At 34.6% G+C, this 14162-nt stretch overlaps 1 protein-coding gene across 1 annotated transcript in view; it reads left to right on the forward strand.

Moving 5' to 3' along the window:
• Nucleotides 1–10715: 10715 nt before the first annotated feature.
• Nucleotides 10716–14162, forward strand: part of LOC121420957 (ankyrin repeat and SAM domain-containing protein 1A-like) — a 61301-nt gene continuing 57854 nt past the window's right edge. Inside the window, exon 1 of the mRNA XM_041615515.1 lies at nt 10716–10942. Coding sequence (XP_041471449.1) covers nt 10833–10942 — 110 coding nt within the window. The 5' untranslated portion in view covers nt 10716–10832. The remainder of the gene's footprint in view (nt 10943–14162) is intronic.

Consider the following 14162-nt stretch of genomic DNA (forward strand, 5'->3'; position numbering starts at 1 on the left):
AAGTTAATCCTTATGATCGGGCATTAATAAAAGCAAAAAATATAGAGAATTGTATATTGATGAAGGAATGAAGAAATAGGTCAAAGAATATGGGCGTTGTGAAATTTTCAAATTTGTATTTTGTGTCGTTACAGACGAGCAGCTCTTTCATAATGGTATGTGATATCAATTTCAATAAATATATCTATATTTTTTTTAATCTGATAGTGAATTTATTTGTACTGTGGATCATCCGACCCATCATTTCATACCCCCGTCTATATATATTCTCAATTTATAACATTGACATACAGGAAGGTTGCTCACGCATGGCGTCACAAATTCATTGCTCTTATTGTTTGAAGGATGCTCATCAAACCTTTACCGATGTTTTCTCATTTTTTTTCTGTTATTTGTTTAAGCCGTATTGTGCTTATAATAGCTCCCATGTATTTAACCTTACTCTTTATATCCCACTCTTTATAATAATATAATAAATAATATTTTTAATACTAATATTATGAATAATATTATATAATCATCGGTCTTTGTTATACTTATCTCTTTGTCTTTTACATTTTGATGTATTAAGTAATATCTTTGTTATCTTTGGTTATTATGCATAGATGTTAAACATCAGAAAGTGAGGGTAATTGTCATAGTATATGAAACTATTTCTTTGAGTCAATGTATTATGAGCTATTATCAAAACATGATAAAGTAGGGGTCAGTGTTATAGCTATCTATTACGAGAATATTACTTTATGAATAAGTACATGTAAATAGATTTTGACATTTGAATGCATACGATTGAGGCAGTCTGATGTCTTTAAAGAACAAGTCCACCCCAACAAAAACTTGATTTGAATAAAAAGAGAAAAATTCAACAAGCATAACACTGAAAATTTCATCAAAATCGGATGTAAAATGTAAAATAAGAAAGTTATGACATTTTAAAGTTTCGCTTCATTTCGCAAAATAGTTATATGCTCATCTCGGTCGGTATGCAAATGAGGGAACTGATGACATCACTCACTCACTATTTCTTTTGTATTTTATTATTATGAAATATGAAATATTTTTATTTTCTCGCCATTGTCATGTGAAATGAAGTTTTATTCCTCCCTGAACTCGTGGAATTCCATTATTTTAACATTTTGTGCTTCATGCAAGTAGGTCCTAATCATCAAATTTGTAAAAATTGAAATATTGTATAATTCGAACCATAAAAAACAAAAGAAATAGTGAGTGAGTGACATCATCTACTCTCTCATTTGGATGTAACTGGCTCGTTCATATAACTATTTTGTTAAAAATAAGCGAAACTTTGAAATGTCATAACTTTTTTATTTTACATCCGATTTTGATGAAATTTTCAGCATTGTGCTTGTCTGATCTTTCTCTATTGATTCAAATCAACATTTTTCTGAGGTGGACTTGACCTTTAAGTGTTATAACAATGTAATCATGATTATATGTATATGCTTTATAAAACTTCATATACAAATCAATATTTTGATGTCGCTTTGACATACATTGCAGAAAGGATTGATAGGAAGATCATAATATATTCTGCAAATCAGTGATTGAAAGCGTGATGATTGTTCATGTATTGTGTATGAATTTACATAATTTCTTGTCTTTAGTATGTATTTGCACGACACGTAAACTAGAAGAATTTCGTTTTATGGATAATAAATAAATACTTATACTATGAAATAATTAAAAAATTCAACAAGATTAAATGAACAGTTGGATTCATTTGTGTTGATGTAGAAATTAAAGACCAGGAACCTTGTAAAAATATATGAATCTAGCATATCAATGTTATCTCTATCGCTCTGATTGAAATTCATTCATCCATTCACTCATTTTATATATATGTATATATATATATATGTATATATATATATATGTATATATATATATATATATATATATATATATATATATATATATATATATATATATATATATATATATATATATATATAATACATATATGTGTGTGGGTGTGTGTGAGGGTGTGTGTGTAAAGCTTTACATGTACAAAAGCTTTCGGCAACTCTTTTTTATTTAAATATTGTAAAGAATATATGAAGAGAACAATGTAAGAACATTTGTATTTCTTCTCCCATACGTGTACTGTATCAAAGCAATAGCTTTGATCCATGCAGCTGAGGCATGACGGCTTGTCATTGTTCAAAACTCACCTTCACCCGAAAAAAGAAAATATAATTGATATAGTGTCGAAAATCTGTCTATCTGACGGTCAATCGGATCTGGCTCGCCCTAGCCACTAACCCGTCTCTGTGGTCTAGTGGTTAAGGCACCGGCGTTCAAAGCTGGGGGCCCGGGTTCGATTCCCGGCAGAGACATTTTTTCGGCATCACCAATTTTTCCAAAGGGTAGATAGCTCTGGGGAACCTTGATTTAAGCTACGACTCCAATTGTTCTCTTTATCCATTTCTTTACAATATTTAAATAAAAAAGAGTTGCCAAAAGCTGTTGTACATGTAAAGCTTTACAAATTTGTATTTCTTCTCCCATACGTGTACTGTATCAAAGCAATAGCTTTGATCCAGCTGAGGCATGGCGGCTTGTCATTGTTCAAAACTCACCTTCAACCGACAAAGGAAAATATAATTGGTATAGTGTCGAAAATCTGTCTATCTGACGGTCAATCGGATCTGGCTAGCCCTAGCCACTAACCCGTCTCTGTGGTCTAGTGGTTAAGGCACCGGCGTTCAAAGCTGAGGGCCCGGGTTCGATTCCCGGCAGAGACCTTTTTTCGGCATCACCAATTTTTCTAATTGGTAGAGAGCTCTGGGGAACATTGATTTTAGCTACGACTACCATTTTTCTCTTCATCTATTTTTTTTACAATAAATGTATATATATATATATATATATATATATATAAATGTAAACAGGCATCCACTCTTTAACATGACGACTGTGTCTTGTACCAACTACTTATAGGCGAAAAATTACAAGACGATTTGACGTTGCTGATAGACCACAATTTTAATACCCGAGCTTTCGGCCTTAGGCCTTCTTCATGGGTTCTATACAAAAATGAACGAAACAAAATCAATAGTACAGAAGGAGGAACAGATGGACATATACATGTACATATAATACTGATGTGATAAAATACGTAACAATGACGTTTTACGTATACAATATGTGCAAATACATATACATACATATACAAAATACATGCACATATAAATATAAATACATATATATATATACATACATACACATATGATGTGCAAACATGACGAATATATAGAAATAAATATGTATGTATCTAATGTGGGGTAATTTTACCTGGGTCTTTGGGGTCTTTCGAGCTTACTCGGAGGTGTGCAGTGTCGTGCGTTCGGTTTCTGGTGTGATGTAGAAAATGCGTGACTTAGGTTCATTCAAGTGAAACGGTAAAGGTATATGGTCAGGGTGGAGTATTAAACAATACATTGTTATCACACCGATAAATTCGAGAGGGTACATTATAAAGACTAATTATAATTTATACAAGTAAATGACTAGGTACGGTTATAAATTGTAATGCAGTACATTAATTGAAATATATATGTTCACAAAAAATATATATATGTTCATAAAGTATATTCATATATATATATATATATAATATATACATATATATACATATATGTTCATAAAAATATCGATGATAACAGTGTCTTGTCATTATCGTATACCAAATAGGTTTGATGAGAATCAAAGTATAACTTAGTATCGTAAATGGTAAATTGGGACAGGACCTCTCTATTCCTCAACATTTATACCGTGTGGGTGAAGTGTTTTGAGTTTGTGTATCCAGAATGATTCTCTATGGAGGATAGTGTTGTGTGATTCGTTATTTATGAGTTCGATACCGGTTATCATTGCATTTTCTGCTGAGTGGTTTGGGAGATTGAAGTGTGTTGTGTACGGCAATGTTTTGTGTTGTGGGGTGTGGTAGTTTCTTATTTCTGATCGAGTGTTGTTGAAGCGTGTGTATATTGTTGTTTCTGTTTTTCCTACATATTGTTTACCACACTGTGAACATGTGATGAGGTATATTGCCCAGCGGGATTTGCAGTTTATGTTGGATTGGTATTGGTATTGGTATTTATTTTCCATATCACAATGTTAAAAAAAACAATACAATGTAAATGTATGTACATGATAAAAATCGAAAGTGAGATGGCTGGATTAACCCACTCAGTTTTGTTAATGTAACAAAGCTGTTCTTCCTTGGAACAAAGCTGTTCTTCCTTGGATCTTATAGTGTATTCTTGTCCTGTGACTGTGCTCCTGAATTGTTTTGTTTCTATGATATGTTTGTGGAGAACACATCTGGGCGATGGGCATTTGAAAAACCCGGCATTAGAGGTGTCACGGGTTTGTTGGGGGAGCTGGGATGGGTCTCGTGCTCGTACTAGTAAATCTTTCAGAGTGCGTCCTCGACGGAAGGATGTTGTAGGGGGTTGAGGGAATATGTCTTTCATTTTGTTTGACTGGTGTAGAATGGGAAGGTATATATATATATATATATATATATATATATATATATATATATAATGTAAAGAAATGGATGAAGAAATAGGTTCGTTAATACGAAAAATAAATAATGTTCGTTGTTCCGAAGGTTCGTTAGTCCGAAAATGAAATAAGGTTCATTAGTCATTTTGTTTTCAGACTATTGCAATGGGCGCAAATTTGGCCTCAAATTGAAGCCATGCAGAGGGAGCCAAATATCGAATTTAAACTCAGGACTGCGCTATATTGGTCTAAAATATTCAATTTTGGGTGTCGAATTGAAGTTGACCCGAACGGAGGGGCGTGAACAAGGGGGCACCAAAGCGACCTAAGACTTGGAGCCGCTAATTGACCTTGAAATCAAAATTTAGAATTGTAGAAGGCCACATTGAGTTTTTTTACTTGAGGGGCGCCAAATCGGACCCAACATGCGAGCTTTCATTAATTATATTCTTTGGAAAGATACGCATAATTAAATGAATGCCAAAATAAGTGCTTACATTTTGTTTTAGGTTTCAATAATCCCCAAAATTAAGTTCGTGCTTCACACTCGCATCAATGATTTTATTATCTGACATCAGAATTAAGGCCTATTTCTAGATAGATAGATAGATAAATGGTTTATTAATAAAAAATCAAGACATCATCGCGGCTATAAGGCCGAATTGCGATGTATTCACAAGGTAATAAAGACACAAAAAATATTCAAACAATTGTAACACAGATAATTACAAAATAAATAATACGGATAAAGTATGGTATTGAAAACTACTTGTGTTGCGGAATTTTCTAAAGGTAAGAGAGAGGTGGGAAGAAGGAGAGGCAGATAGAGAGGGAGAGGGGGTGGGTGGATAGAGAGAGAGGGGGAGTGAAGGGAAGAAGTGGAGCAGAAAGTCAGAAGAAAAGAAGGTACAAACATTATAATAATAATGATAACAATAGGCATTTTTATAGCGCCATCTATCTAGAAATATTATATTCCGAGGCGCGTTGTTATTATTACCACGGCCTTAGCTCGAGCTGCCTCTCAGCGCTCATGCATTCAAGGAATTAATTCTGCCATTCACCTCACCTGGGTCGAGTGCAGCACAGTGTGGATAAATTTTTTGCTGAAGGAAGTTACGCCATGGCTGGGATTCGAACCCACGACCCTCTGTTTCAAAGTCAGAAGACTTATCCACTGGGCCACAACGCTCCACACAATGAAAGAGGTAAAAACATGAAGTTGTAAGGCTGTACGTAAGAATAAACAAAGTTAGCAGAATTTGAAAGTAAAATATTATGCCTTAACACATATTGGTATGGCGGTCCAGATTATCATTTACCGGTGTATAGTTCTTGTAAATTAAGAAAAAAGCAGTAGTATTTACAATTCAACATTTCAAAGAAAGAGAGGAAGAGAGATGGATAAAAAAGAGATGAATAAATATGAATAGAGAAAGACAAACAACAGGAAGAAAAGGGTTGCAAGGAAGGGAAAGGAAAACAACATAGAGATCATACGAGTCCATGCATTTACTTCATTTCGAAACAGTGCTTGAAATGTTCCTTTTGTGGTCTGTATAATTTCAGCTCGAGCTTTGCCTCTCCATAGTTTTTGATATACGAATCCGATTCATGCAACAGTCATTAACCCTTTTCGTGCTGATGTTGCAATTTTGCACATTCGTACAATTAAATCCAACATCGTAATAATTAGTTTTCTCCACTATCTTAAAATTAGATAAACTAATTAAAGACAATAGTTCTTGGATGACATCAGTATAATGATAATAATTATTAATGGTGCAATATGGATAAACTAAAGAAAATAACATGAAAACAATTGTCATTATCATCCCCTCAAAATTAATTCAGTGTGCAAAGAGCTAAAATGTCCCCTTTTCAGGTCATAAAAAACGCAAGTAGTTTAAATAGGCCTAGGGCATGTAGGAGAGGGGGCAGTCAAATATATTGCTGTACACACGCGTTTTTTCAGTTTTGGACGCGGGTCGCGCGTGCACTCGTTAAGTGTATGCCCCCCCCCCTCCCAAGCGTTTTCCCCATGCATGGTCATTATCTGGCGACAACTTGTTCAGGGGCCAAAATTTGTAAATAAAGCCCGCGAAATACTTGTTTAGGGGGTTAATTTGCACACAGAGAAAAATTCGTTATGAACAGTCACTGCAAACTCCGCTCTATTAAAGTATTATTGTCAGGGCTGCCAACTATCAATCATTGAGAGTGAGACTCATTCGTTTTGTCTTTTCTCACTCAAGAAATTCGTTTCATTTTGCATGCATATCCATTGATCTCACCAAGGATTTACTCCTTGATCTCATTCATCTTTACCCCCTGAATTACACATTGCAGTCTTGGTCTCAACTCGTTACCCAGTGTCGACACCGCTGTATTATTGACATAAAAATAGCTAAATGGATCGCAACAACAAAGTGTTAGGGCGCCATCTTATAACATAGTAAATTGCTGTACTGTCATCATAACCTGCATATGGAGTACGCACCCCCACTGAACTGAAAATAATATTTTAAATTCAGAAAGCCCCCTTCCCCTTTTTCATGTTTGATTTATTAAACCAGTCTAGGCCTGGACCTATCAACCGATAATTAAAGTCAAAGAAAGTGAGAGGCAAGGGGGGGGGGGGCTCTCCCATTCGTTCACCCTGACAACAATTTTCTTTATCATAAAAGCTGAAAATTTGAGAAAATATTGGTAAAGAATAAGTTGTGCATTTTTTAAGTTTTTATTTTGTAACGTCACAGACGGGCAGACCCTCCATTATTGTAGATCGTGTGGACTACTTTTTTAATGTCATTTTATCAAAAGATGGAAACTGATTTTAGTTTTGAGGCAGAACTGTCATCAAAGGGGCAGATCTAGGATTTTTCGAAAGTGTGTGGGGGGGATGGCATATTTTTCCGAGGAAAAATTTGAGAAGCAAAACATAAAAGGTTTTAACAAAAAAATAATTAAGGGGATTTCGTCTACGAAAAAAACTGACTAGCAAAAAAAAGGGGGGGGGGGTACATTTCTGTTTAACGGCATTTTTACATCAAAAATTTTAATTGTGCCTCTCAAGGGGGGGGGGGCATGGGCCGGCTGCGACTCCCTGGATCTGGCAGTGAAACACAAAGGTGGTTTTTGTAGAAACCATGGTTTCATTTGAGACCACTGTTTAAGCCGTGGGTTGTAGAAACATTCGTTTGTAAATCGCAGGTTTCAGAAACCATTTTTTTTTACAAAAAAAACAATGTTTCTTAAAACCCCACGGTTTCTAAAAACCATGGTTTCAAACGAAACCACCTTTGTGAATTCGGGCCACTGTGATTTCAAGTTCGATGTTGACCTTTTGGTGTTGGTGTTAGGTCATTTTTTACACGATTATAACATCAAACGTAAAATGAAGATGGTCCTAAAAAGTCACTCACTAGATGTCAATAATATGATCTGGATCAGTTTTACAAACTCTGAGTAAGTTTTGGAGCAAGGGGAAGCAATCAAAATTTCAACACCAAGGCCAACACCGGACTTAAAATCACCCATTGTATAACCTCTTCTATGAGAATAATATTTGTATTCATCACGTTCCATAGAAATTAAAAATCTACATGATGTGAGGAGGTCTGATCTCATGAGTATGAACTCACATTTCAAAACTTTCAAACAGTCATTACCTTCTCATTCTTTTGTGGAACCTATAATCAAACCTTCACCAATACTAGTATTTTTAATTCTATTTTTTTTTGTTGCTGTTATCAAAACCAAGTTATTGTCAGAGTTAACTTTTCCTTTAATTTACTCTCTAAAAATTAGTAATTTTCGCTCGCTTACGGTACTACGCTTTTTAAACGAAAAATCACCCTGACGAAAGTTTGTTGTAAAAATGCCCCCCAAAATATAATAAAAACACATTGGTGAAGGTTCGATGAAAATCCTTTCAAGATTAAGCAAGTTATTTAATTCAATTTAAATATTTTGATTTGTGACTATAAAACGGAGTAATAGACATATATTCAAAGCAATTAAGCACTCACCCACATGCACACACTTGCACTTCTTTTACCAATTTTTTTTACCAATATATATATTCAATCTTATATTTCGTGACAATCAGTTTCTCAAATATGATTTATGATGATGGTTTTCATGTAGCCCCCTCTGTGCTTATAGCTGCCCCTGCATTTTACCGAACTCTATCACATGCTTAGGACGATTTAATCATCAGTCTTTTCTATATTATTTACAATGTATCTTTTTAAAGGTCAAGTCCACCTCAGAAGAATGTTAATTTGAATCAATAGAGAAAAATCAGACAAGCACAATGCTGAAAATTTCATCAAAATCTGATGTAAAATAAGAAAGTTATGACATTTCAAAATTTCGCTTATTTTTAACAAAATAGTTATATGAACGAGCCAGTTTCATCCAAATGAGAGAGTTGATGATGTCACTCACTCACTATTTCTTTTGTTTTTTATTGTTTGAATTTTACAATATTTCAATTTTTACGAATTTGACGATTAGGACCTCCTTGCCTGAAGCACAAAATGTTGGAATTCCACGTGACTGTTCAGGAAGGAAAGAAACTTCATTTCACATGACAATGACGAGAAAATAAAAATATTTCATATTTCAAACAATAAAAAACAAAAGAAAAAGTGAGTGAATGACATCATCGACTCTCTCATTTGGATGTAGCTGGCTCGTTCATATAACTGTTTTTGTGAAATGAAGCGACACTTTGAAATGTCATAACTTTCTTATTTTACATCCGATTTTGATGAAATTTTCAGTGTTATGCTTGTTGAATTTGTCTCTTTTTATTCAAATCAAGTTTTTGTTGGGGTGGACTTGTCCTTTAAAGGACGCATCACGAAATCGGGTTATGTAGACAAACATTGAGATGGAATGACGAGCTCACAAAATTCATTGGCACAAAGTGGATTGCATCAGCACAAGACAAGCACCTTTGGCAAGAACTTGAGGAGGCCTTCGCCTTGCAGTGGGCTTAACATGGATGATATGATGATGATGATAAGATATGGAACAGCTGCCCATAAAATGCATAAATTGGAACTTTTAATTGTTCATGATGACTAAAAAAATTTATTATTTCAGGAGTGGATGTGAAATAATTTGTCTTTTGACATACTGAAGGTACGAAAATACCCCCCCTTTTTTTATATAAAAAACTGATACATCTAATTATTAAAGGCCTATGTATTTTTTTTTTTAGAATTCACGATACTATGTATACGTGCGAAGGTGCTCGTTTGCACTGATTAAATTTCAATTTTTCATTTTAAGGATTTTCCTCAAACACTCACCAGTATCTTTTATTCTTTTTCCTGCTATTTTTACAATAAACCACTTTTCAGGGTGAGCTTCCCCTTTAACACTCACGTTGAAAGTACGGCCTATATAAAAATTATCTATAAAAAAATATCTTTTCCCCGTACGACTAGTTTAACAAATAGTAGGTGCAATATACCTAGTGTTATAACATCCGAAAAGATGGCAGGATTTACCGATTTCAAACAGATATAATGAGGGGGTTGAGTCATTAATTTTGTTTACATATAGGAAAAACACTTTAATATAGCCTTACATTTCCCTGAATTTGCATTAAAAGCGGACTCTTTTGTCAATTTTTTTTTGCTTAATTTTTCTTGGTTGCCTTGTTCACTCGCAGTATGTAGGCTTGAAAATATACATGCGGCTGTGTGCATGTTTGGTATTTTCGAAAATGTTTTAGCGATGGTTCAAAATGAGTGTTTTGGGGTTTTGTCTCTGATTTGGAGCCCCCACCCTCCCTCGATATCCAAAAATAATTGCCATGCTTTCTGAAGTCTGTAACTATCCTAGTTTTTGGGTTGCATGATGAAACTTATACTTCCCTTGCCCAGTGCCCCCTTCTCTTTTTCCTCTCTTTCCCTACTCTTTTTTTTTCTAGTCCCAACTTCCTTTTTGATTGTCTGTGAAGCCCTTGCCAAAATGTTTACAAATGGTATCATATTTTGTCTTGTTCACCAGACTATATGTAATTTGTTTTACGCGTCACCACTCACCGTACGTTTTATTGTACTAGTTTTATCCATCCATGATTTATCCGTTTCTTTTAAACGCCTGTTTACAAAGGCTATTATTCGTACACAAACTGTACAGCGAAATGCAACCTCACTTTTGTACACGATATGAGGTATTAGACATGTATTGAGGAGGAGACTTCCGGGATTTGTTTTCAGAACTTTTTTCGTATTTGTTGGGTTTTCTCTGGGATTTAAGAAGGATATTCAGTCACAATGGGGAAGGAGAATGACTTGCTTGAAGCTGCAAGAACTGGCAATGTTGTCACGATCGGAAAATTATTATCAGGAGGACGTGGCAGGAGTGTTATTACTGCAGCGCTAAGGTGAGTTTTCTTTTCTTTCTGTCTGTGTTGCTCATGGCTAACTCAGTCGGGGAGTGTGGGGGTGTCGGTGGAGTAGCGAGCGGGTGCAGTCGGGTGAATCACACTGCGTTTTCCGCTGGGCGCTGGCTTCAATATTTTCCAAGTCTGATGCTAGTATAGTCAAGTAAAGATCTAGTACGTTACAGCGAACGTTTTGGTGAAAATAGCCCCAAACACGATTTTTCAAAGGAAGAGCTATTGAAAAATTAAGTAGGCATAACGGTACGCGGACTTGGACAATTTAAATAAAAGAAAACAAACACAAAACTCAAAAGCAGATGAAAATGAAAGGGGGAGTACGTTAGGCCCTACCAAATTCAATTGCAAAGAAAAACAAGACTACAATGTAGAGTGTCAGTGAAGACTGAACTTATTTTATTGTTTAAGAAATAAAAATAAAAGAACACTATTGGAATGAGAAGGGTGTGAGCTGAGCTGAGGTGGATGATTGAGAAGAAGCACTGACTAGAAGAACAGATGACTATTAACAGTAGGTCTTTAATTACACACTTAACGTTAGGCCTTAGCCTGGCTTAGAATTAGATCAAGGCTTTTTTTAGAAAGATATTTCTCAAACTTTTACAATTATTGTTTATTTTAGTTATATGGTTAAAGTTCTCTATTTGTTCCACTATAGCTCCTCCATTATCCCCTTCTCATCCACCTCAGCTTACCCTTCTATTAAATAGTTTTCTTTTATTTTTATGAAAGTTAAATATAAAATTAAATTGGATGTACGTACACTGTATGTGACACTATCTATAGGCGGTGCACGGTGCTGCACCAGCCTTGTTTGCCCAATCTCAAGATTTTAGCCCGATCGGCCCTCTTCGCGATTTATTTCAAGATTCAAGAAACCCCATCTCCATCTTCGCATGAAGAGGGATTCCTGCTCAAATAAATAATCCTGAGTGCGTCTGCATCTGTGAATAGCGGGATAATTCGTAAAATAGCATGCTATTTTGCAAATAATCCCAAGTTGACCTGGGATTGCAATCTTGAGATTAGTCCTACGAACTAGCGCGGTAATTGTGTCTCCTTACAAATAATCTCGAGATTGTTCAGATCGGGATAACTTGCCGGATCAGAAATAGCACGCTTTTGAAAACTCGGGCTGGTGCAGACGGCCCTTTCATGAAAAAAAACACACACACAATTTTGTTCCATGATTTAAAAAAACATTAATAATTTCCAAGGCAATATGGAATTGAAAATGAAATAACAAAAGTTTCTTTATTTTGAAATGTTCTATTGAAACAGAGTATTATTAGCCATTTTAATTCAAATTATGTTTTTTATGGTTTCACGAATTTGTGTTTTTGTTGTCATGTACATGTATTTCTACAATTTCACCATATTTTAAACTCAATTCTTTTCATTTTGATATCACATCATTAGATCTATAACAGCAATCTTAATTCATAGATTCCCCAAATCTGAATTAAAAAACCTTTTGAAGTACTCTTGAACTTTGTTTTCTCCATGAATTTGTACACAAATTTGATTAATTTCCCTTTGACATTGTATTTACATGTATTGAATAAAAAAAAGCAGTGGACAAAATCTATTGTTCTCTAATTTTAACAGAAGGACATACAAAATGTAGCATTTTTTTATTTGAAAAATTGTTTAAATTTTCAATTAAATATAGTATAAACCAAATTAGATATTAAAAAAACTTTTTGTGGATCTTGAATGTATTACATTTTCATAGTCAATTAGATTAATATTTCCCACAGATGCCATGATACAAGTGTTTTATTCTGGGAAATAACTTTAAAAAAATTACCTCAAATATTTCATGATTCATTTCATATCAAATTACCAATCCCCAAAAAATAATGGAAGAGGGGGGTCCATGTACATGTACTACATACAACCTTTTTTAAATATTTTTTTTTAATTCTATTTTTTCTTAGTTGTCCAAGTAAATACCAATCATGAAAATTAGCATAGAACCTCACACATATCTGAGAGTAAACATTTAAAATAAAAGAATATCCCATATGATTTATTAGAGCTTTTCTTTGACCTTGTTCACATTGTTTCATGCTAATAGTAATGATGCTAAAAAGTATATAAAGTGCTATAAAAAAAAACTCTATGAGAGCCTCTATAACAGATTTTAGAGGGCATTGCAAGTTCATCGGCTCAATCAGGCCAGATGTAGTCCCACATGCTTGGACTGACGTGGGCTTTGAACAGCTGTGAATGCTGACTTCAACATGATCTCTATATAACAGCATCGCATAATGAGATCAGAAACCAACTGGTTGAGTTGAAATGTCAGATGCTCCGTAATGTACATATATACCTGGGTTGACAAGCTCGTCACGCTATCATTGCAAAGGGCATCTATGGCTATCTCACCAAAAGGAAGGAAGTGTTATGTGACATACACTGTATGCCGTCATAACCCTATTCATACAATAGAATTACTCCAGTTTTAGATCTAACTGTACAGTGTACATGTACATGTACAATATATAGGCCTACAGTAGAGCACACCGTATCTGTAGATGCAATAGTGTAGGCGTATAGAAACGTACACGTACATGTATGTTTTTTGGCAAGCATGAAACTGAAAATGTATTAAAGAGAAATTCCAGTAGTTGTAGTAAACGCTGATTTCATGAGAAAGTCTGTAAAACCAGGCTTAATTGTCAGAAAATCATCGAGGATCTAGATCTGGTACAGTTACATAAACTGAACTTTGTGAAATCTTGAAATCTACGCTAAAAAACGTTCACACTGAAGATCACCAACACAGATAGGCACACGTGGAACAGTGCATTATTATTGTTGGAATAAAGACCCGACGGAAGTGACCGAATCTGCGCTTATTTTGCTTATTTCTCAGCAATTACACAATTTCTCCCAGAATCCTTTGGCACATATTTTTTATTCATACAAACAGACACTTGGGTGGTCATTATATTAGATTCTGTAAAAAGTCATTTTGAGATCGTTACCAAAACTGGAATTTATCTTTAACCATAAAAATTGTTTGCATTTTTAAAAATAGCACCATTTTTAATAAACCTTTTTTTTACAACCAAAAGTTCTTTCAAACTGTGGGTCAACATTAATTTTTGGTCTTAGTGATGTGGAAGCTGTTTTTTTCTGGATCTTTCATGCTGTTCACACACAGTCAGCTTATTTCCCAAATGTGAATGAGAAA

The sequence above is a fragment of the Lytechinus variegatus genome, chromosome 9, assembly GCF_018143015.1.
Source record: "Lytechinus variegatus isolate NC3 chromosome 9, Lvar_3.0, whole genome shotgun sequence".
In the NCBI taxonomy this organism is placed as follows: Eukaryota; Metazoa; Echinodermata; class Echinoidea; order Temnopleuroida; family Toxopneustidae; genus Lytechinus; species Lytechinus variegatus.